Raw genomic sequence first — 25,942 nt, 5'->3', positions numbered from 1 at the left:
AAACAATTAATATTAAAAATAAATATTTAAATTAAATAATTATAATTAATATAATTTATTAATATAATAAAAGTAATATAATTAAAAATTTACACAATTCCTTTAATATATTAAACAATAATTTATATATTTATTATATAACTTTAAACGTAATTTTATTATATTAAAATCTTTTTTAAACATATTATAATAAATTTAATAAATATAAAAATTAAAGAAATAATTACATTATATTAAATATATTAATATTATATATTATTTATATAACATATTATAATTTAATATATTATATTATTAATAATATTATTATCGTTTAAAAAACTAACTTTTTTTTCGGATTTTATAACGGGTAAATTTATTACAATATTATTATTTTAACCGCCGTTATTTTTTAAATTATTTCTTTTTTAAATTTAATAACCAATAAATTTAATATAAAATTATTATTTTAACCGCCGTTATTAAAGGTAATAAAAAACTATAAAAAGAATAAAATAAACGCGTTATTAAAACTTTTAAATTATTAACGTTTTTAATTAATACGTTTATTATTATTATTTGTATTAATAACATTAAACAATATATTTTTATTATTATTGTTAAAAAATATAAATTAATTATTTATTAAATAATATTTATAAAGATTTTTATTAGTTATTTTATTTTTATTTTTTTTATTATATTCGAAAAATATAATTTAATTATTTATTAAATAATATTTATAAAAACCTTTATAAATTATCTTATTATTTTTATCGTTTTTATTATTTTTATCGTTTTTATTATTTTCGTTATTTTTATTATTTTCGTTATTTTTACTATTTTTATTATTTTCGCTATTTTTATTATTTTTATTATTTTTATTATTTTCGAAATATATTATTTAATTGTTAATAAAATAATATTTAACAAAATTTTTATAAATTTAAAATAAAAACCGTTTTTTAAAAAACAAATTTAAATTTAATTAACTAAAATTAAAAAACAAACGCAAAAAAATCTTACTTAAAAATATAACATTTTCCACATAAACATCGGAAATTTTTACAATATCCGTAAAAAACAAAAACTTATAACAATATTTTTTAAATATATAAAATATAATAATATTTCTATTAAAAATAAACTAAACAAAATAAATAAATAAAAATTCTTAACAAATACCGTATAATTTTTAACATTTAACATTATAATATTATTTTTTTATTTTTATATAATTATTAATATATATTTTAAATATATAATTAACCAAACAATATATACTTTTATATTATTTAAAAAATAAAATAATTTTTATTTTATTATTTTATAAATAATATACATTTTATAAAATATTATCAAATTTATTAACAAATTAATATTTAAAACGTTATATTTACTTATATAATTTACTTTAAATTAATTATTTTTAAAATTAAAAATTATATAAATATATTTTAAAAAAATAAAAAAATAAATTATTCAATAAATTTTATTACAATTTAATATCGCATTTTAAAAATTATTATTTTATTTTACATTAAAATTTATAATAAATATAAATATTTTTTTCCAAAAAAAAATATATTATCGTAAAAAAATATTTAATATTTAAAATTTAACATAAATAAATAATATACTAAATAATTAATTAATATTTAAAAAAGAAAAAAATATATTAATTTACCGTTTTTTTTAATATTATAAAAAAAATAAAATAATCCAATAAAATAACTATTGTTAAAATAAATAATAACTTTTTTTTATTAAACTTTTTATAAATTAATAAATAAACATAATTAAATATTTTACCGTTTTACCAAATAATATTTTTTAATTTATTTTTTATTTTAATAAATTAAACATTATTAATTATAATATAATAAACATAAATAATTAAATTATAATTTATACCTTTATTATAATAAATAAACTTTAATAATAAATCATATACATAATTAAAATAATTAATAAAAAAATAACACCTTTAACTTATATTATAATTTTTAAAAAAAGTTAAAAAAATTATTTAAAAATAAACAAATATTATAAAATTAATATATTATAAATTATTATTATACAAAATAAACAAATAATAAAAGAAAAACAATAAAATATTAAAATAAAGTTTAAAACAAAATAACATATTAAATTAATACATTAAAATAATAACGTATTAAATTAACAATAATTAATTAAAATAATATTAATTATTTACATATAATATTATAATACTTTATTACTTTTTTACTTATTAATTTATTTACATTTATTTATATTTTATAAAAAATCAAATATTATTATTATTATTTAAAACCAATTTAAATAATTAAAAAATATTATTATAAATAACAATATTATTTATTAACCAATTTAAATATTTAAATATTTATAATAACTTTTTTTAATTTTTTTTAAAAAAACCTTTAAAAAAAAAACTAATTTTAAACCATTTTTAAAAAAATACAATAATATAACTTTTATTTAATAATATAAAATAATAAAATTTATTAATAATAATTTTTAAATTTATTATATATTATAATTTAAAATTAAAATAAATAATTTTTAATTTAAAAATAAAATTAATTAAAAACTTATTTTTTTTTAATTTTACTTTTTTTAATTACATTATTAATTTTATTATAATTAAATATTATAATATATTTAACGTTAATACAATTTTATATAAATTTTATATTATATATTAAATTTTACATAAAAAAATAAAATAAATAAAAAATAAAATTATTTTATAAAATAAATTATTATTTAATATAAAAAATATTAAATATACTTTAACTTTTTATTTAAATAATTAAATAATTTAATTAATTAACGTTTATTTTATAAATTAAAATATTAATTTTTAATTATTTTTATATTATTTATATATTTAAATTTTAATATATTCCCATTTATATTAATAATAAAAAATTTTAAAAAAAATTTAAAATACCATTTTAAATATTAAAAATAATATAAAAAACTTAACTATTTAAATTTTAAATATATAATATTATAAATAAAAAATAAAAAAACATTTTATTAATATATTTTAATTAAATAACTTTTAACCATTTATTATTAAATCACGTAATATTATTTTTTTTATCGTTTTATTTTATTTTATTTTATTTATAAAAAAACAACGTTTTTTTTATAACTTTATATATATTATAATAATATATTTAATTAAAGCCATTTTAACTTTTAAAATTAATTTCGGCTAAAATGTTAAACCATACTTTACATATATAAGTCGTACACCCAATTAAATCGCTTAAAAAATGATGCACGTGCCAAATACTGCCTATTAAATTACTTTCTTATTTGGGCCATAGAAAAAATTCAACATAATAACCCCTCGTAAACTCGGGCATATGTATGGAGAAGAACACAGACTTCAAGTAGCTCACCGCCTTCCTACTATTGAAGAATACATCCGGTGTCGTTCGGGCGCAGGCGCTGGGCGGATTTTCCTCGCCACTATTGAGTAATATACATTTTACATCCGTTAATCCTGGGAAGGAAGTTAAACAAGTCTTATAGATACGCTTGGGGAATAACATTACCCCGGGAACTATTCGATGATGATGTTATGCGACAGCTTTGGCGTGAAACAAATGCTATTATATACATGTATGTCGGTTACAATTCTCACCGTCTAAATTTTCTTCTTCATAGATTAACACTTTTAGGACGAACGACATATTGTCTTTGAAGAAGGAAGTGGTTAGTGAATCTACCCGGCTTGAGACCATTTACATTTCTAACGCATCAATACACAACAGGAGCAATCGCAAGTCGATTCGCTAGTTCCTCTGCTATATCTGCAACTGGGATCCGTACAAGCAGCTATCGACCAGGCTGTAGACATGGTGCATTCATCGGTTCAGCAACTTGAATCCGCAGAGAAACAGATCCTACAGCGCTGCTCGGCCATGCCCGAGGTCCAAGAAGATATGCGTAAATTCGTCGCTGGCTGCAAATACGCCGCTACAGCTAATCTCAACTGGAGGTACGTGCTAATGACCCCCTTTTTAAGACATCGCTAACATATTTTTCAAACCAGTCTTACCACAGGAAGATACAAACTGTGCTGCGAGTCTATAAGTGGTGGGCTACACCTAACCATCTGAGTCTATTTTAAGGCCTGGGCATTTGGTAGATGATGAACGGAAGATAACGTGGTATAGATCTTTGTATTGAGCAATATTATTGCATGATGATATTACCCTCCTTTCTCAAATTTTACTATGGTTTCGTATTTTGAAAGCTTACCTCAAATCAAACACTCTACTTGTCATCTAAGCAGTCATTATTATAATATTTCTAAGTCAAATATATGCAACGGAGTCGGCAAGGAAGGTGATAACATTTCCTCGTTGTGGAACATGTCTGAGGTGTCGTATTACTAGGATAAAGACGACTACGCCTCGTAATAATGGCTTAATATCGCACGCCCCTATACCACTACATGTTTCGAACAGTAGTCAATCATGTAGATAACAAAATTTAATTGATCATTTGTCGAAGGCAGCTTCCCGAGATATAGCGAAGGGAATGGTGGTAGATAGCCTAAGCTGGAGGTGTATATAGAACTCGCCCGTATAAGCTAGTCGTTTCTGATATGTAACTGCTTCGATGTAAAAAAAGTCTTAAAATCTCGGGCTTCCGCTGCCGTTCACGACTACCTCTTAGAATATCACACAAGTCATAATTTCCACCTACAACATTATATATGGCTTCCCCTGAGAATCAAAGCCCGCAACAGAAATATGGGCTCTCCTGTCCCTCCGGAGGCTCCTTTTACATATGCCTATCTAGTCAGGTTCGCTTTCTTGGGTGTTGTGAAACGGATCCATGCTCCAACGGAGGCCAGTGTCTACTTGGCGAGCTCCGCCCAGCCAGCTACGTCAGCTATCCAGGTCATCATCAGAATTGCGTCGCCCCTCATGATGAACGTGAGTGGTATACGTGCGACTTTGCAACGCCTAAGTTCATGGGTTGCGTACGTAACGAACAGTTTCCTCTTCTCCCTAACCCCTAACCCCTCTCCTAGGGATTAAATCCTCCTTGCATAGGTAGTCGAGGACCTATCACTCTCAGATAGTACGCAAACCTCCAGTAATGAAAGCTTTTAAGCCGCGCAGGCATAATTTTTATATAAAATCATATTAGTCTCACTAATTTCTCTTTCTATAGTGTTTACAGAACCCATGCGATCAAGGTTGTCCGGATTGGGATCTAATTCCTGCACGACTCGACGACGACGAGAACATCGCAGCACCATTTCTTCCTTCGCCGCGTAATTCTTCAGCGGAAACGGGACGCATAGTCGGATTTAGTATAATGGGCGTAGTTATACTTCTCTCAATCCTTGGGGTCATATTCTGGAGGAGAAAGATAAGGAGAAAGATAATGAATGTATGGGAGTCTTATATTAGGAGATACCGCCGCTCTAATGATTATCAAAGCAACGAGGCGCGTGATGATTTGCAACCAGGTAGGTTTGCTTAACTTGCAATACATTTTGACGTGTTTCTTTAGTAATTAACAGGCCACCTAGAAAATTTAGATCACGGCTCGTCTAGACCAGGGTCGGAGCCATCGTCGACCACCTCCAGTGGCACCGCTCGTACATACGAAACGAATGGGCCGCTCGAAGTTGTGAACAAGTAACCATTTATGTACATAGGAGCTTAGTGCTTATTAATTCCTAATATACGAACTTACATGAAAACCATCGAACAAATTGATTCTCCTGTCTTAGGTACTTTAGGTACTTAAGTCTTACGTATCAATGCTTCAAAGAATCTAGTAGTCACATGTTTCATTTATACGTAATAGAATCTATCTGCATGGATAGACTATCTACCTATATTTCTAATACAAGTAACTCTACTTCTTACTCGTACTTACGCTTGGTGGTACGTTGTCATCTCCTGTACCCCAACTCGTGCTCTCCTTATCGCCCAACGTGAGTTCCAATGTACCGCCCTCGAGGAAGAAGCTGTGCGTGAGATAATTCTTCGTGTATTCCTTTCCGTCAAGCTTTGCGCTTTGTATGTAGATGTTCTTGTACGCGGTATCAAAGTTACTAGTCTTGATCGTTGCCGTATTACCTGTTATGCGATTGGTGATCGAGACGGACGGAAAGAAAGGGGCCGTGATAAAATAGATGTCCTGGCCAGGATTTGGAAATATGCCCATCATCGCCAAGGCTACGAATGAACCCATAGCGCCCGAGTCATCGTTTCCAGGGATGCCTGCCGTTGTGGTGTTGAACTGGCTGGGTATATAGTAGTGGACTCGCTCGGCAGATTTACCAGGGCGACCAGCGTAATGGTATTGGAATATGGTTAAAAATGCTTGTTCGTCACCGACGTAAAGGATACCGCTCTCGTGAAGATAGTCCAAACGACTGACAAATGTATCGGGTCCGCCAAGGGTGGTGATTAAGGTTGCCATATCGTGAGGTGCGAAGAAACTGTAAAGCCAGGGGCTACCTTCATATGTCTCGTGGCCACCCGAGTTGAGATAGCAAGAGTCAAATGACATAACAGAAGAGCAAAGCGTCGGGTCCTGGTATCCAAAGGTACCATTTAAATACCTTGGTTGCAGATAGCCGGTGAAGCCAGTGTCCGTACCATTTATATCCGAGGCCTGATCGGCATTGTACAAGTTGACCCAATTCCCAGACCGCTTGGTATACTTCTCGTAATCATCCTGCTTGCCTAGCGCCTTCGCTATTTCAGCGATACAAAAGTCGTTGTAAGCATACTCCACAGTTCTGGACACACTTCTGGTGAATAGGCCATTGCCGTACGGATCGAAGTCATCTGCGGGAATGTAACCATACTTCTTCCAACTATATAAACCGCCACGGCCTTCGTAGTCCCACACCGGTGGTTCGTCTTCTGCATCCTTTATCAATGCCTCATACCCAGTGTCCCAGTCAACACCCTGTGTAATGTTCTTGAGAAACGCATCTACCAGCACGATATCAGCGTTAGACCCCCCTTGAGTCCATCCTTTACAAAGGGACATTCGACAATCTGGTAGCCACCCTTCGTGACGGTAAATATCGATGAGAGAGCGGATCATCAGAGTTTGGGAATAGGGGTCCACGAGGGTAATGAAGGGGTGAATAGATCGAAAACTATCCCATATACAGTACCATGAGTCGTAGTACGGCTCGTCGCTTTCCCAGAGATAATTTTCACCAGTATAATCCTGGGGACTCAACATTGCCCTGTACACGCCACTCCAGAAGACTGTCTGCAAAGAGGTGTCTTCAAAACCAGTGGTGTCGATACTTAATACTGAGAGTTTATCTTTCCAAGCATCTTCTGCGGCGGCCAAAGTTTTTGAGAAGCTGAAGTCTGGGACCTCTGCCTCAGCGGACCCGCAAGCTTGCTCAACACTCTTGAATGAAAGCCCGACCCGAACCGTGATTGTGGTGCCTGTTTCAACCTCATTGAGCCAAGTGTAGGCTCCTGCTGGCAGAGGAGGGGAATTATTGTCTTGTCCTAATACGATATTCTTGGGCTCACTACTAGCCCTAGTGTTCACGAACACTCCCGTTTCGCGTATAGAAGTTCCTTGAGGAAAGTCGGCACAGAAATGTAGCGTGTATGTACCGGTTCCAAAACTAGGCAGGAAAGTTCCGTTTCCAGAGATTCTACCGGTACCTGGATCGACAGATGCACTGCCGTTGAGGCGAGTATCGGGCAGATCCGTCAGATCGAAAATGAACAGAGGGCTTAAGGGTGCGTCTACAGAGGCATTTCCTGTAGCATTGCCGAAGAATGTGAAGTCGTAAAGAGCCGTGTGGTTTGTAGCCGTAATCTCGGCCCTTATACCAGAGACGAGATCGATGGTGAAATAGCCAGGACGAGCTGAAACACTCCCATCAACGACCTGCACGCTACGCTGGGTCTTAGGGAAAATGCATCCGTTTACGTCGTCATTCGCGCAGCCTGGATAAACGAAGACTGGAAAATTTCCAAGTGATGAGGCACCACCAGTGCCCGAGTCGTGCATGTGGGAGAAACCTGTAACTGGGCTTCCATTTGAGGCATACCCTCCCTGGTTATCGCTTGTGACATCCGCAACTGCTTTCGCCATTCCTAGGATTCTATCAGAGATGCTTGGTATACATTAGGTAGACATTGTGGCTGTTGATCCTGCTTACCAAATGGCAAGGTCGCTCCGGCAAAGACATGACCTATAATAATGATCAGTTAGGCAGTCTGTAAGGACAACATAATACAAGCGAGCTCACCTCCATTACGAGTGCCGATTAGAGGATCTACGAAGTCATAACCACCAACAGAGCTGTTAGTATCCCGGCGAGATAGATTTGCAGAAGTCGTTTGGCATAATGTAGCCACAATGAAAGACTGTATAAGCAATTGAACGTTCATCTTGGGAGGCAGCTATATTCTCACTGAGCCCAGTTGAACATACTTCAATTATTGGAATACTGGGTATTCATAGCTGCGATAGCTATGTAAATGAGGAGGAAAGAGAAGCTCGGAATACAAAGGAAGAGCAGCTGATAGTACGTAAAAGGCATGTCACAAGGTAGACCCGAGTGACATCGCATATTCAAGGCGGGGTGCAAATACCCCGGATTCAGAATAGCATCCCGTATACTCGGTTATGACTAGAGGAGCTCAGAGGTCCATCGTTGGCCACAGCAGCATGGAAAAGTCATTCAGGATCGCCATCCCTTCGATTGAACTAAGCCTTTTCCGTTGCAGCTAGGAAATGTACCTACTAATATAATATCTTGGAGGCGGTCTGATATTATCGAATTACCAGCATGGTTCGGTAACTTTCATTACTCTGGCATAAAAGACGTTGGGTTGCAATAACAGGAAAGGCCCGAGAAGGCAAGGGTTTAAGTAGGAAAAAAGTGTAACCAATGCGGCTCGAATCAATTCGGATTGAGCTCGCGAGACAGTTGTCCAGGATTGTACTGCTTCAATTGTCTTACTATGTTGTGAGAGCCGAAATAATATCTTAACTGTGGAAGAGATTCAAAATAGAATTCCTCCTGCTTATTTCGTGACGTTATAATCTATAGTTTATAATTTAAGAAATGCGGCGTCGATGCAGAGATAATCTAGGTAGTGTGTACCTACATACCCGTAGGCAGGAGATACCTAGGTAGGATACCTATAATGTTTGTGTGATTTGAAGGTGAAGGAGTGGAAGATGAAAGAGTGAGCTGCAACTACTAAATGCTTGGATCCACATTAGGTATGTACAAGCCCCTGTCGATTGGAGACTAAAGCGGGAATACTCCAAACCACCAAAGCTTCTGATTGGTTAAATTTGCTCCCCGCGAAAAGCTGCTAAGATTTCCTTCCTATCGATCAAGAAAAATTTCCAGCTCGATTTTTTATTTTTTTTTATCGGTCAATTGATACCATTTGAAAATTGATCCATTGAGGTCCAACACCCACCCACTACAACAAAAAACTCCCCCATCCTGACGACCTCGTACGTCTGATCAAGTCGGTCGCTCAAATAAAAACCTGCGCGTGTTTCCTCGAGAACGCCAAGAGACAAGATGGGGTCGACGAAGCCAGAGAAGGAGAAGAAGGAAAAGAAGGACAAGAAGCGCAGCGAGGCCGACGGCGTGACGAAGTCTAAGAAAGACAAGAAGGACAAGAAAGATAAGAAGGAGAAGCTTAAGACTGTCGTCAATGCTGCCCTCGACGACCAATTAGAAGTTGACACCTCGGCGTCTGTCACCGTCGTGAAGGATGGCGAGGAGAAGGTTGCTAAGGTCCTGGTTCCCGTAGTGGGTGCTTTGGTACCCTTTGCGAAGCCATTGGCGGACGAGAAGGGCACCAAGAAGATTATGAAGACCGTGCGGAAGGGTATGTCTATCTTAAATCCTTGTCTTTTGCTGCAGCTGCAGCATATTTCTCCATGCATTTCCTTATCAGATTAATGAACAGCTAAGCGCTAACGTGATTTTAAATATAGCTGCGAAGCACAAGACCCTTAAGCGTGGCGTGAAGGAAGTCGTCAAGTCGCTACGCAAGTCGCCCGCCAGCGGACCGGGCAACACCTCGTTCCCGGGCGTCGTAATCCTAGCCGGCGACATCAGCCCTATGGATGTTATTAGCCATATCCCCGTGCTATGCGAGGACGTCAACGTGCCGTATATCTTCGTCACGTCGCGTGCCGAGCTAGGCGCCGCCGGCAGCACCAAGCGACCCACCAGTGTTGTCATGGTCACCGAGAAGCGGACCGGAGGCAAGAAGGACAAGGCGGACGAGAAGATAGCCGAGGAGGATGGTGAGGACTTCGCCGCGGCGTACAAGGACCTGGTCAAGCTGGTCGAGAAGGAGAGCAAGCAACTCAAGTTCACGTAGGCTTTACTTTATTGCGGTCATTATCTCTGGGTATTTGTATGAGAGATCACCATTCGACGTGGCCATTTTATTAGCTAGCCTAGGAATATCGGCTTTGGTGGTCCCTAGTCGCGGGCGTTGTTCGCTGTCCTTTCAAGCATCCAAGGGCATCTTCGGATCAAAATGTACGTACTGTTTCGGTTGGCTACGTAGGCGTAGCCTCTGGCGTTGGGGGAAACACTTCATATTTGCGTTGGCGGATCAATTAATATTGGTTCAAATGAAACTGGCGTGTTACTCGAGTTTGCAGTTCACGAGTTGAAGTTGGTGGGTGATACGAGATGATTATTCGTGAACATTTATTGATTTATCCATTCTACAACTAGTGATAGCACGCAGACTCCATACGGCTTCCTAGCATTATATCAACCCGCAGGGAAACTAATAAACACAGGTCCTTCCAACTTTCCTAATTTAGTCGAAAGGGTTGGTTCGGGTTCCCCACCAGGTGAGGAATAGAGACAAGCCAACGGTCTCGAGGATCTTTGATGTGGCACCGACCGCGACAGTGTCAACAGGTCGCTTCTCGGTGATGAGCTGTGTAAGGTACTGTTATGATGTTAGTTTGAGATATCTGACGTCTGAGCAGTAGGATAGACATACTGTAGGGGCGGATGTAGCCGCGAAGATGAGGGCACCTAGGTAGGCGGCGCCCTTGTAGCTAAGAGTGCCGGTTGCGTTGATGAGGGCACCAATGCCATATGATTGCAGGGCAGAGCCGACTAGAGAGGTTCCTATAGCGGCAGCAGTCGACGCGGCTTCTTTTGATCGGATGAACTCCTCCTTAGTGTTGGCAGCCTTGGCTCGCTGGTAGGTCTGGCCGAATAGCGGGGATAGAACTGCTAGTTCAATACCGTGGTTGAAGACGGTTCCGAGGGCGATGGCCGAGGGCTTGACAGGAGGAAGATCTGGAGATTGGTGCTTGTTAGCCTTTGAAAGTCCATAACTAACAGCTAATTGATGGCCACGCCTTAGAGATCTAAAGACTCTTGAGACGCCTATGAGACTAATAACTGTATTTGTTCAGAAAGCAATAGGACGAGGTGCTCGTTACTTACAGTGAAGAGACATGATGATTGTGATCAGATATTATGGTTTGATAATTAGATGTAACTAGGTAGTTATAAAATGATGTATAATTCGAATCGTCGTCTGTAGAAAGTAGATATCGCTGGTGAAGTTCTTAATGATTTGTGATTAAAGAAGAAGGAGAGCGTTGAGAAAAGGTCTTCTTATAACGTCAAGCTACGGCACCGATGACGAAAACAACATTTTCAATAGATGGCGTAACTAGGAACTTGGTATGTATAATCCGAGGCTCTACATAGTTGTACATTACATTACGCTACATGTACTTAGGCTACCTAGGGATACATGGATCCCGGTTTCGTAACGGCAAGGTGAAATCTAAAGTCTCTCACCTCCAACTATTGTAGCCTTCTCAAGCACCGAAGTCTCGGTTCGGCGTTCAACATGACGTAATAGATATCTTTAGATGTCGTTGACGCCACTAGGTTATTGATTGGGTCGCGGGGCTTATATGGATCATGAGTCGTGGACCTAAGAATGGCCGATCTAAGCTCGTTAATTTGTGGCTGGAGCTTTACTATGTATAATGTTGCAAGCTTCTAGTTTATTAGTTACAAAAATGTCGAGGTTTTTTCCTTCTCGAATTGGCGCTGTTTCTTAGTTGGGTATTCTCAGTATACCATTCCCACATCTCTCATCTCCAAAGGTACCGAGATATAAATACATATAGGTACATACATATGCATGTAATGATTAAGCAAATCGAAGTCTCCAAATTTGCGATAGGTACCTAACCTAGGTAGGTAGGTACATTGCTCGTCAACTACATGTACCCCCCTAGACTAATAGCGTCGGCCAGGGTCAATTCTTGACCCCTAGGTCAATTACTAGCTAAAAGTACAATGGAATCACAAAAAACATTCAGTACTTAATTTTTGGTAGGCGCACCACCAAAAATTACGTACCCCTGGTTTACTACCTACTCCTGAAACATGCATATTTTAAAAGATGGCCACAACTTATCTCAGTAGCTCAGACCAGTAATGCGAAATTTGGGTTCGTCTCGTTGTACCCTTTTAGCCACATCACTTTTTGACCAATCATACCCTTGACTTACCCTCATAAAAAAATTTCGCATTACTGGTCTGAGTCAATTTGGTCGTTTTTACACCAGACATGGCCGCATCAAAACAACAGTATTAACGCGCTTTAATGTAAGTAATAATCTATCTATCAAATACTTTCTAACCTTATTATTAGGTTTATCGATTAAATCTATGCGTTTCGAGTCTTTCAGGGTGTTGAAAGTGGGGTTGAAAGTGGCCAATATTAGCTGCAACACCGATCGCAACACCGGTCGCAACACGGTAACCGCAACACGCGACGAGGTCGTACAGGTATAAAAAAAAGCCGGGAAGGTTTGGGCAATTGAACAATAGCCCTTAAAGCATTTTATACGTGGTTGCAGGTGTTGTGGATGTTGTTGTGGTGTTGATGAAAGTGGCTAATATTAGCCGCAACACCGGTCGCAACACCGTTCGCAACACCGTTCGCAACGCGGTAGCCGCAACACGCGACGAGGCCGTACGGGTATAAAAAAAAAAGGCGGAAAAGTTTGGGCAATTGAATAATAGCCCCTAAAGCATTTTATACGTGGTTGCGGGTGTTGTTGTGGTGTTGATGAAAGTGGCCAGTATTAGCCGCAACACCGGTTGCAACGCGGTAGCCGTAACTCGGTAGCCGCAACACGCGACAAGGTCGTACGGGTATAAAAAAAAGACGAAAATGTTGGGGCAATTGAATTATTAGCCCTAGATATATTTTCTATCATTTTATACGTGGTTGTGGGCGTTGTTGTGGATGTTGTTGTGCTGTTGACTGCGGCTTTTTTGGTAATGTGCCAACATTATCTTTTCGACGTTGAGGCCTGCGATATTACAACGCGATGCCGTACGGGTATGCAAAAAAGATGGGAAGGTAGAGAAAGCAAAATACTAGCCCCGAGTCAAAAAAATAGAAGGTATTTCGTACGTTGTTGTCGGATACTAAGTCATCGTAGACTTATTGTTGACTGATTATTGTTGAAAAAATATGTGCCACTTTTGCGGCCTTGGCGCCCAAGTTGACTCAGACCAGAATTCGAGAAACACTCAAGTCGTGACCCACAGATACAAACACACGGACCATGCGTTTTGTGGCGCCGTGGCGCAAGCGGGCGAAGCCTGCTTCTTGAATTCTGGTCTGAGCTACTGAGATAAGCCACAACCATCTCATCTATTTTGCGATTCTATTGTAAAAGTCAACGAATTTAAATATTGACAAAAATAATAAAGACTTATTCAACGAAAAAGGCTGGAAACGAAGATTTAAGTAATTTAAATAAATTAGATCAATTAGATAATAGCGACGGAAACAACGTAATAAAGATTGATTGGAATTATTACTATTGTGGCCGTTGTGGCCGTTGTGGTGTTAAAGAAAAAAAGATTAATCTTTTGCATGTAGACCTGATATGCGTATTGCAAGTATTCGCATAAAAGCTATGATGCGAAAAAATCAAAATACAAAATTTTTGGTGGTAAGCACTAGTAAAACTAAGTATTGAAATTTTGCGACTCCATTGTACTTTTAGCTAGTAATTGACCTAGGGGTCAAGAATTGACCCTGGCCGACGCTATTAGTCTAGGGGGGTAAGTGCTAAATACACATAACCTAATTGGAGGTTGCGACTACATTCCGGACCCACGAGGTTACATTCCATGGCCATGGATACTACATACATAGACCGGAGTACTATCCCCTTGGTGGGTCACAAGAAGACCCGCTTTCTCGGCTGTGGCTTGAATGTTACCGGAAGCAATTAGATGGAATCTCTTTGTCAGCCTTAACCGTCATAGCTTCGGAAGCTCACGAAATGATGACGATGTGAATTGAACGAATACCCCATTTTGCAAACCAGTCAAGTCTCTATTCATCAATTCCGCGCTACACTGGGTTGTCGTAACCGCATCGGACTAGGATACGTCCCCAAATGTTCTCATGTTGCCTTGCTACAGAACCAGCCTCTTCCGCAGTCTCCCACTCCATTAGAAAAAATGTACACTTATTATATTAACGCCATAACGTAAACGTAGACCTGTACAACGAAGCACGTAATGGTAGAAAGTTCCTTGGAATGCTAGCTCGGTATATCGAGTCCCTCTCCGCCCAATACCAATTAACACCCGCTATGTTCTTTTGCCTTCAAAGGGTCTTTATTTCATTGTCTTCACGTCATCATATGCTGTCCGTCTTCTCCACCCCGTAATGCAAGTAATGCTCTAACATCAGAAACGTACTGCAATCCCTCTAGAAGAGGCACCAGGTGCAATAAATCATTATCCGTAGGGTCACTGATCCAGCCTTGAATGGGAATCGCATTATCTGCAGATGTAAATCCTCTAGTTAGCAGACTAATAGCAAACAAACCTACTTTGATATTGAATGTTCAGGGGATATCCTACCTTGGTGGAACATGTAGCTCAAGGGACTATTGTCTAGTATCATGACCTTGCTCAGGTCTGGTTCTATCGAGCTCAGATCCTTGATAAATGCGCCGTGCCTGAATGTGCAATGCTGCCGGTAGTATCTCCCCGAAAAGAACTTCCTCTCCGATTCCAACCAGTCGATGACCGGGTCTGCGTATTCCTGTACCGATGCTGTGAAGACGACGAGATTGAACCATTTACAAACCTTCGCAGACCACGGTTAGCATAATAGTCTAGTGTTATCGATAGATTAATCTTCTCACCTTTCGAAGAAACTCGTCGCAGTGCGGCCGCTTATGAACATAGTATAGAATAGGATGCTGAGGTCCAACAGCCTGTTGGCCTCCGCTTCCAACATACATCGTATTCAGCCGCACTTCGACCATGTGTCCCGAACCCATTCTACCTCCCTTCGACATGCTGTGTATCAACGTCTCGTCTAGATCCAATATCAACGTTTTCTGTTGCTTCGGATCGAGGGGCTCGTAGGGCACGTATGAAGGTTGCCGACGGGGTATTAACGGTCTAGGGGGGGCAGGAGTCTTAGGATATCTCGTCAAAGCCGCGATAGGCGAAGTAGGAGACTTTAGTTGAGCCGATAAATCTGCTGAAGCGTCGCCGCTGCTAGTGCTACCACTAGCACTTGTAGACAGGGCCTTCCTGTGTTTTCGCTGCCGCATAGCCTCATCGTTATTCAACTTAATCCTTATCGATCTCCTTGTTGGCGAACCCTCTTCGGTGGGATCAAGAGACTTAGACCGAGCGTGGCGACCGGAAGAACCGGAGCCGCGGCGGAGACCTGGTTTCCTGCTAACCATATCCGATTCCGACTCTGACGATAGACCTGAGGATGAAGTTCCCGACGATGGTACCGGTCGGGAGGCTGCGAAAGCATACTTTCCTCTAGAGCCTTGGTTGAGACGCTTAGAGGAGACTTGCTTCTCTTCATTAAGCGCGACGCTCTCGTGGTAGTCGGCTGCTAGTTTGCGCGCATCGCCCCCGTAGATACCGAAAAGGTTCCCGAATTGTCGCAAGGGGGCGAAATTCCCCCGTTCATCGTAAAAGCAAGCGACGAGATAAACTCCAGGTGCGGCGATGGTAGACAGAACCAAACGGATAGAGTTTATCAGACTGTTTGCTATGCGCCCGGGGATAATATGCCACGAGTAATAGCGGATATTTGCCTCCTTGGCATCGATTTTGTCTAATAAGGGAGTCTTCTCGTCTGCGCTGAGAAAATTGCCTAGGTGGGTTTCCCTGGTGAATGTGCCATCGTTCGGTTCGGAAGTGGTTGCGCATTTCTCGTTGGGCGATGCTTCCTCTGGAGGCGTTGGGTTGTCATCAGACTGAGCGACAGCTAAGCCGATGTGGCTCAGGGAGTTTGATCGCGAAGGGGCGGGACTCGAGGTCGGGGAGACGCGCGCGGATATTATATTGAGGGAGTTCATCTTCCGGTTGACCTGCAAGCCATGAAGAACCGATTATGCCCGCTAAATAACAAGCAAGATTCGCACAGTTTATTTATGACGGCTAAATATTTGGTGGAGGCGACGGCGGAAGGTGGAAAAAAAGGACAATATAATTCAAGGTCGGTCGGCCGGGCTGAATTGCCCGAGTCGCGTTTGCTCCCGTGCTGGGGCTGGAGCTGGAGCTGGTAGACGGGGAAATTGTCTGTCTGTATGGTTTGTATGCTCTAAAAATCTGTGGACGTATTGTACAAAAAAAAAAAAGTCCAAAGGATTCGGATGAGAGCGATTGGGGTTTTTTTCCTTTTTTCTCTTTTCAAACCTCGGTTGGAATATGATGGCTGAGAGAGCTACGCGCAATAGTGATAGTAGAATCTATCTACGTTTTCCAAATATTTCATTCCTGCTAGGTAATAGAATAGGGAATAGGGTATATGATACGTATTATCAAGCTTTATCGCTGTGGTAGGTCAGATTCAAGAAACACGCAAGTCGCGAAATGTTGCAAGTGTTACGAAGTGTCGTCTTTGTTCAGCCAAGAGAGCTCTAGAAGCCTCACTTTAAAAAGATTAGGGAGGTAAGGTAGGGCAGTCTTAAGGGAGTTTATTGCGATAGAGTCTCTTTGAGAATTACAGCTGCGCCGGGGGGGGGACCCAACAGAACAGAACTATTGGAGCCAAGACCACCACAGGACCACCACCGTACCACTGGAAATTAGTGACATTGTCCCGCTAACGCATTGCTAGGCACATCCTCTTAGCATTATAGGGTACCTAGGTACCTTTTTAAGGAGCAAATTGACTATCACGTGTTGAATGCCCGTGTCCACAATGCAACGAACCCCGCCATGCAACGAGATATCCTAGTACATGTCCTGCACGTACGGGAGGTACGTTCAAATTGTACCTAATGGATGTAGATCTGGTCCATCTACGTACGTACCTTTTTTTCTCTTATGATCGTCCTTGACTCACAATTCTCGCAAAAAGACTCCATATCGATAATTCAGCAAAACATTTGCAATTATCTCCTATTACAGAGACACTAAGCCAACTCTATACGAACGAGTTATTGTGTCTTTACATAATTTACCTACCGAAGCCTTTATATTCTAGAATTTTACTTCCCAGCAAGATTTAGACGTTGCTGATTACGCTCTATTTGCGCCGACCAATACTATCCTCAAGATCGCCGCACTAGTTATTGAAGCTTCGCATACAGCCAGATACCCCTCCTAAGGAACTCCTAGACCACGAGAAATGGCACCTCCTAAGGGGGGCTATGCGCCCGACCTGGACAAGTTTCTCGACACATTAAAGAGTCGACCGGTAGACGCTTCTGTGGAATTTTTGATATCGTAAGAGCGAAATTCTATGCCGTGCCGTCTAAGGTTGGGACTGATATATGCGGCGTAGCCTCCTGAAGCGACGGCAGATACGAGGCTCCGAATCTTGCGCGATAGCTACGGCACATATACTACTTCAAGTCGTCGCCAAGGATAAATGGTCCGACGTTGATCAACTCATCGGGCGCATACAGTTAGTCGGCAGGAAACTTGTGACAGCGCAACCTCACGAGCTGGTTATTGGCAACGTCGTGAAGCGAGTTCTAGGATTAATACGAGATGAAGCCTCGGAGGATCGAAACGACGCGGGTAGCGACTCGCCTACTGACAGAACTCCTACTTTACCTCCCGCAATAGAGCCTATCCCCATCTCAAAATCAACTCGACTTCCCTCGCTAGTCGCCCTTGGGTCCTTTGCCCGCACGCAGTCAATGTTCAACCTTCTCTCAGACCCAGACTTTATCCCCTCGCCGGGTTCCACGCCCAAGCTGGGCTCGGGGGCCTCCACGCCACAGGGATTTCCACAATCTACAAACATACAGGCACTTAGGTCTGAAGTGATTGACGGAATCGAAGAAATTATGGATGAGATAAGGCAGGTTGATGAACAGGTCCAAGCCTACGCCGAGATCGTCATCCACCCAGGAGATTACATCTTAGTTCACCAGCCCTCAAGAACAGTTCAGAAGTTTCTTCTACGAGCCGCATCGAAAAGGAAGTTTACGGTATTTCTCGTTGTCGACCCATCCACAGCCTCTACCGACGATGACCCGTATACCTCCCTACGAAAATCTTTGTCGTCCTCTGGATCGACTGTAGTTAATATCATGAACGTCGGCCTCATGGCTTACATGTCGAAAGTCAACAAAGTCATTCTCGGAGCTCGGGCGATTACAAAGAAGGGCGGAGTTATAGTCGACTCCGGTGCTGCAGTCATCGCTCGCGCCGCTCGAGAGCAAGGCCGGACAGTCATTGTCCTAGGCGGCGTCTATAAGCTCAGTCCTGATAGTCGTTTCTATCATGGAGGGTTTGTTGAATGGGGGGGCCCTTCTAAGTATGTTAACTTCGCAGACGGTGAAATGGTTGGACAGGTGAGAGTAAAGAATGCTATCGCTGAGTTTATTCCTACCGACCTTGTCAACACGTATATTACGAACTTGTAAGTGATTTCTTCAAAGTATTGAGTTGTTACAAGTCTAGCAATTGCTAACTCTTCATAATAGGGGTGCGCACTCTAAAGACCACTTGCATGGTCTTATAGCCGATCATTATAAGGAGGATGACATCAACTTTGACCTCTTTGGGAGAATCCAGAGATGATTTAGATGGTACGCCGTCATGTCTAATTGCGACACTCTATGGTAGTCATATAGGCAATGTGAAGGTGGACGTTTCTAGCAGGAAATATTTCCCCGAGTAAGACCGGCATCTGTTTCTAGGATGCAAAGCTCATTCGAATACCCCGGTAGTTTGACTCATCTTTGAGGCAGCCTTGTGTAGGCAAGCGTGTGTAATCGTGGTGGCCGCGTCACCTTTACCACAATAACAGGTAGCTTCGGATGCAAGTGCAGGGATTCTTGGCGAGCAAACGCTGACGGAGCAGCTCAATAGAACGTGGGGTGGGTTGATTGACAGAAGCTTGGCCCTCCTCCACTCGGGATCGAGCGAATCTCATTCAGGGATTCGTCTCCAGGGCTGAACAGCTCAGCCGCCAATTAAAACACCTTCTATAGAGGCGCAGACCGGACCTAATTGTCTCTCCTAGAAGGATCTGAATAGGTTGGTCACGTAGATAAATAAAAAAGTATCCTCAAGCCCATCGGATATATCTGGTTTTTCATGTTATGTTTGCCTTTTAAAAACTGCATGCATGTTGCACTTATATAAGAAATATTAATACTTAGTTACCTACATGTATACTTCATCCGAGTCCTTAGCAGGTAACACTATTAAACCTACCTATATTTCATAGGTACCTACCTAACCTTAGGTACCTAACCTTAGGTACATAAGCTCTACATTAGGTACCTAAGCTCCCATCAAAGCCTCAGTAGTAGATATCTTCCCTTCTACAACAACACCATATTTCTCAATCAACAAACTTACGATGGACGACGTTCCGCCACCCCCGTATACCGAAACTGACATTCATTCACATTCAAGTCGTTCACCTGTCGCTCAACCCGGGGCGAACGACGACAATGTCTCTGTTACCACATCATCCCATAGCACTACAGTCTACACCCCACCGGAAACCCCGCGAGAGTCGCACTTCAACTTCCCTGGTAGTGACGATCATCATACAATAGCTTCTGCTCATTCTTACTTCGAGTCGCGCCCTGCTCTCAGAGGTGCGACCGGCAAAACCTTTGTAATTTCGTTAGCTATTACAGAGGATGCTTCTCCAGATGATTTCCCATACCCGGGCTGGGCAAGAGAACATGACACTACCGAGCAGGACTGGCAGACATTTCTTAATTACCTCTTGCCGGACCATGCCTCGCGGGCGAACTCGAATGTCATCGAGCGTAAATTACAGGCTGAGGACGAGAAGCAATCGTCAAATACTAACAGAAGCATTGCCGAGGCGCAACTAGGCCAAATTAAATTATCTACTAATTTGGCGACGCAATCTTCGCATGACGTCGATGCCATGATCCGAGAATGGAATGATGGCTTCTTTGGCCCTAGAGGCGTGACTATTGAGCGAGCTACGCCTCAACCCCCCAGCACATCGCGAACACCCGCCACCCAACAAATTCCCCCTGTCGAACCCCAGTCTCACCCTCAACCCCAGGGGCAATCTTCCAGATCGTGGTGGAACCCGTTCAGACCCCTCGAGGCAAACAGCCGAGGCCTCCGTATGGGGCGTCTCACTATCGACAATGATCGCGTCTCGTTCGGCGACTCGTTCGAAGTAGATCGCAATGGCGTGCGTTGGGGCGGTCAACCTGCTGATGGCAGCTCCCCCTTTGCTGGCCCAGGAACCCGTGACTTTCCTGCCGGACCCGGTCCTTTTGGTGATTTCCAGCAAGGAAGAGGTTTTGGCGAACACGGCATAGGGCGTGGCTGTGGCCGAGGGCGCTGGTGGCGAGATCGTCCTGACCATGGTCACCACGGATCGCGCGACCGCTCACCCAGCTCGAGCTCTAGCGGTTCTTCCTCGTCAGACTCAGATTCGGGGTCCAGCATCGGCAGCCTTCCTGACTGCGATGATTTAAACGACTCTCAGCTTCCTTATGCCAAGCAGTCGATCCGCACATGGCTTGACCACCCAGAGCAGCCCGTGACCAAGGAGATGCTCAAGGCGTTGCGGTCCGAAATCAAGGCCGCGAAGAACGCTCCTCTACCAGCTGACGACAGGGAGGTTAATAGGCAGGCGATGCGCCGAGAGGTGCAAGCGTTGCTCGCGCGATTTAAAACCCTCAAGCGGGAGCAAAAGCGACGCGCGAGGTCGCTGCGTAAAGAGAAGAGGGAGCAGAAGAGAGCGCATAAACGCGAGCGCCGGGAGCGGAGAAGGGCCGAGAAGCGAGAGCAGAGAAATCTACAGCGCGACGTCAGAAGTGCCGAGCGCGAGATGGAAGGACATTCTAGACGCGGTCCTGGTGCTGCTAGCTCTTCCCACCCTTTCCCACCGGTAGTCGGTGACATGCCTATTCCTGCTATGCCTAGCGTGCCTAGCCACGTCCCTGGCAATCACCCAATCAACGTACCAAGCTTCCCATTCGGAGGTCCCGGTTTCCCCTTCGGTCGCGGCGGCAGAGGGCGAGGCGGACCCTTCGGCGGCCACCATCCGCGCCCCTGGGAAGCGCACGTCCAACACGCAAAACAGCAGGCCGAGCAAGCGAGAGATCTTGCACAACAACAAGCCAATCAAGCCAGAGATCTTGCGCAACAGCAAGCAAACCAAGCTAGAGCTCACGCACAAGCAGAGGTGAACATGGCGCGGGCTGAAGCGCAGAGGACAGCGAATGCAGCCCGCGCCCAAGCGGCTGCCACGGCGGCTGCCGCTATGTGGGCCTCTGTTCACAGGGAGTACTCTCCCTGGGGTTCAGCACCGCCGCCGCCGCCGCCAGCACCAGTACCAGTACCAGCACCAGCACCGACAAACGACAAGCTCCAGGCAGCAGACACCCTAGACGCGGAGATCACAGGCAAGGCACGCTCGCTAAGGGCGCTACGCGAGACGATCGAGCGGGAGCGGACGGAGGCGGCGCTGCGTGAGGGAGAAGAACGGGGCGGGGACAAGAAGAGCACGAATAAGGAGAGGAAGGCCGCGGTCCTGGAAGATGAGATCGAGAGGCTGCAACAGGATGTCGAGAGGTTACGGTTTGAAGGCTTGCAGTTACAGGCCGATGAGGAGCTTGCGAGGAGGTTGCAGGAGGAAGAGCATCAGCGCGGATAGACGAGACGAGAACCGCAGTGTCGAAGAGGGTGGAGGGGATGTTTAGGGGCTAAACTTTTTAACGGATATTGCAATTTGTTCTAGGTATGGATGGGCAGGGTTGAGGGTATATCGACATGAGGACACGGAACCAAGCCATTCACGAAAGGTGGCGGGAGTTTGCTGGCTATGGTTATAGTATGATTTCCTAGAGACTCGAGATTTCGGTCAAATTACGACACTTATGTATAATAACTTTCAAGAGACGATGATTTCACCAAGTAAACAGATATAACACTCTCATAGAATGCTGTCTTTTCCGCTTCAACACCCGTGCCTTATGCGTAAAAACATGAAGTGTCTCTAGGATATGTACCTACGCCATAACATAACTCTTAAGGTGAACCTATACTGGCCCTTTTTCCGAACCAGGAGCAAATGCTATTCAACTGATGCCATGCCGCAAGAAAACCTCTACGACTCCCTCGAAGAAACCGAGTCATCTTTCCCTTTTCTACGGCATAACCTTCCCTTAACCCGTCCCAACTTCACACACAACGACACACGCACACTCTCTCTAAGAATGCTTACTCTCATCCTTCTCCACCAACGCCTGCACGCCCAGGGCGCGGCCAACCTTAACCTTGCGCTTAGTCTCCTTGGGGCGATTCGGCAGGGCCTTCTTATCGTCGGCCTTGCCGGCATCGCCGACGGGATCGCCCTCGTCGAGGGGTTCGTCGCCGCCGTTGTTGTTGTTGTCGCCGTTGTTGTTGTTGTTGTCGTCTTCGGCGTCGAGCTGGGCGTCGCGGATCTGCTCGCGGATGGAGGACAGGTCGAGGCGCATGCAGTGGGCGTCTTCGCCGTCGGCATAGTACTTGGGCTCGGTCTTCTCCTGGTCGAAGCCTAGGGTCTTGGTGTAGAGGTGGATGGCGGCTTTGTTGGAGACGCGCACGTGGAGGCTTACGTATTGCGCGCCGAAGGTTTCGACCATGGCTAGTTCTGTTGTGTTGCTTTCGTCAGTGGGGTGTTCTATTGCAATACATATAGGTGTAGAGAGGGGGGAGGGAACCCACGGCTTTGCCTCATGAGCTTCTCGGCGATGCCCAGGCGGCGGTGGGTGCGCATGACGGACAGCGAGGTGATGTGGCCGTGCTGGACGCCGTCGGAGGGCTCCTCCTCCATCTTAGCAAGGACGTATCCTACGATCTTGGGGTAGTCGTAGGGGGTCTTCTTGGGTCGCGACACGTCGACGGCGACGTAGCTGAGCTGAGGCCATGATAGGGCGTGGTATAGATAGTATTTCATGAAGTAATTCTCGGGTAGGTTTTCCAAGTTCGCATGCTGGATCAGCGGGATGTCCCGCGCCTCGAGGCGCCTAATATCCATTGTGTCTGTCTGTCTGTCCGTGTCCTTCGTTTACTTCTTGTTGGGGTAATTGATTGTTTTGTGCCCCTGCCCTTGCTACAAAGAAGAGGCTCCGATACTCGACGAGTCGCCGTCTAGTGTAGTTGGTACGTAGGTATGTAAGGTGAAGGTAAAGTGAGCTGTACCTAGCTTATGTATGATTAAGAGTCGCACAACCAAAGCTTTATATTGATATCGATAATAATAGAGTTTGGCGGGGTTACTTCCGCTTGTACTAATATTCTTAGGAATGCCAGGTATTCTCTTTCTATTGAATAAGATCTTTAAATGCATACACAGCTTTATCTTGCCCCACGTATCTGCCCCTCCATTCCGATTCGGCCATTTCTACTTTGAAGTAATCCGTAAACTTATACTAGACTCGGAGCCAGGATATATCGGCGGCAAAATTAAAATCCATAGGAAGCATAATTTATTATTATTGGTGTCAAATCACATCTTCAAATATACGACCTTCGAATATGCCTTCAGACGACCTGTTTGATGATATTCTGAACCTAGAAGAGCAGTACTACAAGGAAGGCTACGACGAGGGCTACAAGGATGGTGCTGAAGCCGGCCGGATCGAAGGCCGCTCTGTCGGTATGAAGACGGGATTCGAGAAATTCTTAGAAGCGGGCCGGTTGCAAGGCAAAGCTATAGTCTGGCAAAGCCGGCTACCCAACCAACAGGAGCCATCTACACTCGATAGCAATTCACAGCAGGAGCTGGCGCAGACTGGGCTATCATCTAGTTCTCAAGATGAGAAGGACTCCGAACCAAAAAGGTTACCACCTCTCAATAGCAACCCGCGACTGGAAAAGAACATCACCATGCTGTATGGCATACTGGAGCCTGGAACGCTGTCGACTAAGAACGATGACGAGTCCGTCAATGACTTCGACAGCAGGTTGAAGGGCGCCCAATCCAGAGTCAAGATGATCGAGCGGGCCATCGGTGAAGGAGCCGGTGATAAAAGCTCAGCCAACAGGAACCGCCAGCCAGCCCAGAAGAATGAGAACATCGAGGACATCGGGAGGATACCGCAGAGGACAGAAGTGGTGATGGGCAATATATGAATGCCTTAAATTAGTGATTGAAGGGGGGTGGATTAGCTACTAGCATCTTCGTGTAAGAAGCTTATACCATGGCATCTAGAATCAGGCACACGCCAACGAAACAGTTAGACCGGCTATAAACTCGGATGAACTATTAATTTTAGAAGCACCGTCACCGCTAAAGAGTGTGTAAATCGTGAGGGAATCTGATATTAGGAGCTGGTTTTTCTCATATCTACAACTTGCTCCACCGTACACATGGCATGTCTAAGTCTATTTGAAATTCCGGCAAGGGTATCTATGCAGCACATTAGCATCTCTCTCATCATATTATCCCCATCACAGTCCATAGAAATCCATAATTGACAGAGTGTACTTACGATTCGGGGTACGCGCTCTCCTCGCTCAGCGCGTATTCATGCACCTTCCAACTACCATCACTATGCTTCTTCTCTCCGCTCGGCAGCGGCGGCAGCCCATTCACGAACAAAGCCTGCCTAGCCGCATCCTTGCTCTTCTCAAAGTACGCCGCCAGACCGCCCGTCTTGCCCTGCTCCTGCACGGCAACGAGCTGCTTCTGGCCCGCCTCGCCGATGAGCTCTTGCTTGGGAGCGGCGGCGCTGCCGACGGTAAGCAGGGCCACGGCGTCGCCCTGCGTGACGAAGCTTAGCCTCGGGTACGCGCGCCGCGTATCTCGCTTCCAGTACGGGTTGTCCGCGATGTCGCCCGCCGGTATCGTCACCGGGTCGTCGTAGTTTAACGGGTCCTGGCCACCCGGCGTCGGGTTGCGGTAGTGCGGGTTAAGCGGGATACCGTTCGAGCGGTTCGGGTCGACGGCGAAGGCGCGCCGGATGCGCTCCCATATACCGGTGGACTGGAGGGTTTGTTTCTAGGGACATGATCGTTAATTAACAACGTAATGGCCCCGGGGTTACTAATTACCGTCAATTCGACGGATAAAGGGGCGTTACATACTTGGCTAATGCTCACTACGCCTCCTACAGCTTTCGCAACTGCGTTGGAGGCCATTGTGGCTATTTAGGAGGGGAGAGATCTACTTGGATGTTGTCGCTTGGTTGTTGAAGTGAGCTTATTTCGAGATGAGATGGTTCTGGTTAGGGATTTGCCGAGGAATTACCGGCTAGATTACCTTTACGTCAATTCTGCTTGGTCGGTAAACACGCTTGTACCTAAGTACCTAACCTAAGAAGCAATAGCCGGTGCCATATTGGGACTTTGGAATTACAACGAAAGTGCTTAGGAGTAGGCTACGTTCTATACTTAATATAGTTGAATGCTCGCCTTGGGTTA

At 43.0% G+C, this 25,942-nt stretch overlaps 11 protein-coding genes across 11 annotated transcripts; 6 read left to right on the top strand and 5 right to left on the bottom strand.

Moving 5' to 3' along the window:
- The first annotated feature begins 3,256 nt into the window (after positions 1 to 3,256).
- F4817DRAFT_328995 (isoprenoid synthase domain-containing protein) lies at positions 3,257 to 4,448 on the top strand. The gene is made up of 5 exons (XM_049302212.1): positions 3,257 to 3,475; positions 3,532 to 3,621; positions 3,681 to 3,714; positions 3,774 to 4,000; positions 4,055 to 4,448. The coding sequence occupies exons 1-5, from the start codon at positions 3,363 to 3,365 to the stop codon at positions 4,119 to 4,121; spliced, it is 531 nt and encodes a 176-aa protein (XP_049162045.1). The 5' UTR covers positions 3,257 to 3,362; the 3' UTR covers positions 4,122 to 4,448.
- A 312-nt stretch (positions 4,449 to 4,760) lies between these two features.
- Positions 4,761 to 5,664, top strand: F4817DRAFT_313167 (uncharacterized protein; the record flags this gene model as incomplete). Its single annotated transcript, XM_049300212.1, has 3 exons — positions 4,761 to 4,946; positions 5,188 to 5,488; positions 5,552 to 5,664. 3 exons carry the CDS (start codon positions 4,761 to 4,763, stop codon positions 5,662 to 5,664), a joined length of 600 nt encoding a protein of 199 aa, XP_049162044.1.
- A 134-nt stretch (positions 5,665 to 5,798) lies between these two features.
- On the bottom strand, positions 5,799 to 8,708 carry F4817DRAFT_285987 (glycoside hydrolase family 92 protein). Its single transcript, XM_049299598.1, has 2 exons — positions 8,270 to 8,708; positions 5,799 to 8,212 (listed from the first exon to the last, which is right to left on the bottom strand). Exon 2 carries the CDS (start codon positions 8,110 to 8,112, stop codon positions 5,884 to 5,886), a length of 2,229 nt encoding a protein of 742 aa, XP_049162043.1. The 5' UTR covers positions 8,113 to 8,212; positions 8,270 to 8,708; the 3' UTR covers positions 5,799 to 5,883.
- A 642-nt stretch (positions 8,709 to 9,350) lies between these two features.
- Positions 9,351 to 10,681, top strand: F4817DRAFT_285952 (L30e-like protein). The gene is made up of 2 exons (XM_049299597.1): positions 9,351 to 9,878; positions 9,988 to 10,681. The coding sequence occupies exons 1-2, from the start codon at positions 9,566 to 9,568 to the stop codon at positions 10,377 to 10,379; spliced, it is 705 nt and encodes a 234-aa protein (XP_049162042.1). The 5' UTR covers positions 9,351 to 9,565; the 3' UTR covers positions 10,380 to 10,681.
- Positions 10,682 to 10,689: 8 nt separating this feature from the next.
- Positions 10,690 to 12,123, bottom strand: F4817DRAFT_328989 (DUF1761-domain-containing protein). The gene is made up of 3 exons (XM_049302211.1): positions 11,477 to 12,123; positions 11,022 to 11,326; positions 10,690 to 10,967 (listed from the first exon to the last, which is right to left on the bottom strand). Exons 1-3 carry the CDS (start codon positions 11,487 to 11,489, stop codon positions 10,833 to 10,835), a joined length of 453 nt encoding a protein of 150 aa, XP_049162041.1. The 5' UTR covers positions 11,490 to 12,123; the 3' UTR covers positions 10,690 to 10,832.
- A 2,270-nt stretch (positions 12,124 to 14,393) lies between these two features.
- Positions 14,394 to 17,045, bottom strand: F4817DRAFT_328984 (NLI interacting factor-like phosphatase-domain-containing protein). Its single transcript, XM_049302210.1, has 3 exons — positions 15,238 to 17,045; positions 14,951 to 15,179; positions 14,394 to 14,870 (listed from the first exon to the last, which is right to left on the bottom strand). The coding sequence occupies exons 1-3, from the start codon at positions 16,420 to 16,422 to the stop codon at positions 14,716 to 14,718; spliced, it is 1,569 nt and encodes a 522-aa protein (XP_049162040.1). The 5' UTR covers positions 16,423 to 17,045; the 3' UTR covers positions 14,394 to 14,715.
- A 314-nt stretch (positions 17,046 to 17,359) lies between these two features.
- Positions 17,360 to 19,625, top strand: F4817DRAFT_328981 (nagb/rpia/CoA transferase-like protein). Its single transcript, XM_049302209.1, has 3 exons — positions 17,360 to 17,797; positions 17,856 to 18,944; positions 19,009 to 19,625. Exons 1-3 carry the CDS (start codon positions 17,700 to 17,702, stop codon positions 19,103 to 19,105), a joined length of 1,284 nt encoding a protein of 427 aa, XP_049162039.1. The 5' UTR covers positions 17,360 to 17,699; the 3' UTR covers positions 19,106 to 19,625.
- Positions 19,626 to 22,466, top strand: F4817DRAFT_328978 (uncharacterized protein). Its single transcript, XM_049302208.1, has one exon. It carries the CDS (start codon positions 19,893 to 19,895, stop codon positions 22,188 to 22,190), a length of 2,298 nt encoding a protein of 765 aa, XP_049162038.1. The 5' UTR covers positions 19,626 to 19,892; the 3' UTR covers positions 22,191 to 22,466.
- A 2-nt stretch (positions 22,467 to 22,468) lies between these two features.
- F4817DRAFT_285858 (acyl-CoA N-acyltransferase) lies at positions 22,469 to 23,644 on the bottom strand. The gene is made up of 2 exons (XM_049299596.1): positions 23,243 to 23,644; positions 22,469 to 23,168 (listed from the first exon to the last, which is right to left on the bottom strand). The coding sequence occupies exons 1-2, from the start codon at positions 23,553 to 23,555 to the stop codon at positions 22,747 to 22,749; spliced, it is 735 nt and encodes a 244-aa protein (XP_049162037.1). The 5' UTR covers positions 23,556 to 23,644; the 3' UTR covers positions 22,469 to 22,746.
- Positions 23,645 to 23,924: 280 nt separating this feature from the next.
- F4817DRAFT_285843 (DUF1715-domain-containing protein) lies at positions 23,925 to 24,995 on the top strand. Its single transcript, XM_049299595.1, has one exon. The coding sequence runs from the start codon at positions 24,056 to 24,058 to the stop codon at positions 24,650 to 24,652; it is 597 nt and encodes a 198-aa protein (XP_049162036.1). The 5' UTR covers positions 23,925 to 24,055; the 3' UTR covers positions 24,653 to 24,995.
- F4817DRAFT_356961 (21 kDa subunit of NADH dehydrogenase) lies at positions 24,905 to 25,660 on the bottom strand (the record flags this gene model as incomplete). Its single annotated transcript, XM_049305862.1, has 3 exons — positions 24,905 to 24,929; positions 25,012 to 25,520; positions 25,607 to 25,660. 3 exons carry the CDS (start codon positions 25,658 to 25,660, stop codon positions 24,905 to 24,907), a joined length of 588 nt encoding a protein of 195 aa, XP_049162035.1.
- Between the last annotated feature and the right edge of the window lie 282 nt (positions 25,661 to 25,942).

This window comes from Daldinia loculata (genome assembly GCF_022478755.1).
Source record: "Daldinia loculata strain CBS 113971 unplaced genomic scaffold F4817scaffold_8, whole genome shotgun sequence".
Classification (NCBI taxonomy): Eukaryota; Fungi; Ascomycota; class Sordariomycetes; order Xylariales; family Hypoxylaceae; genus Daldinia; species Daldinia loculata.
This window is presented reverse-complemented; position numbering and strand designations above follow the sequence as displayed.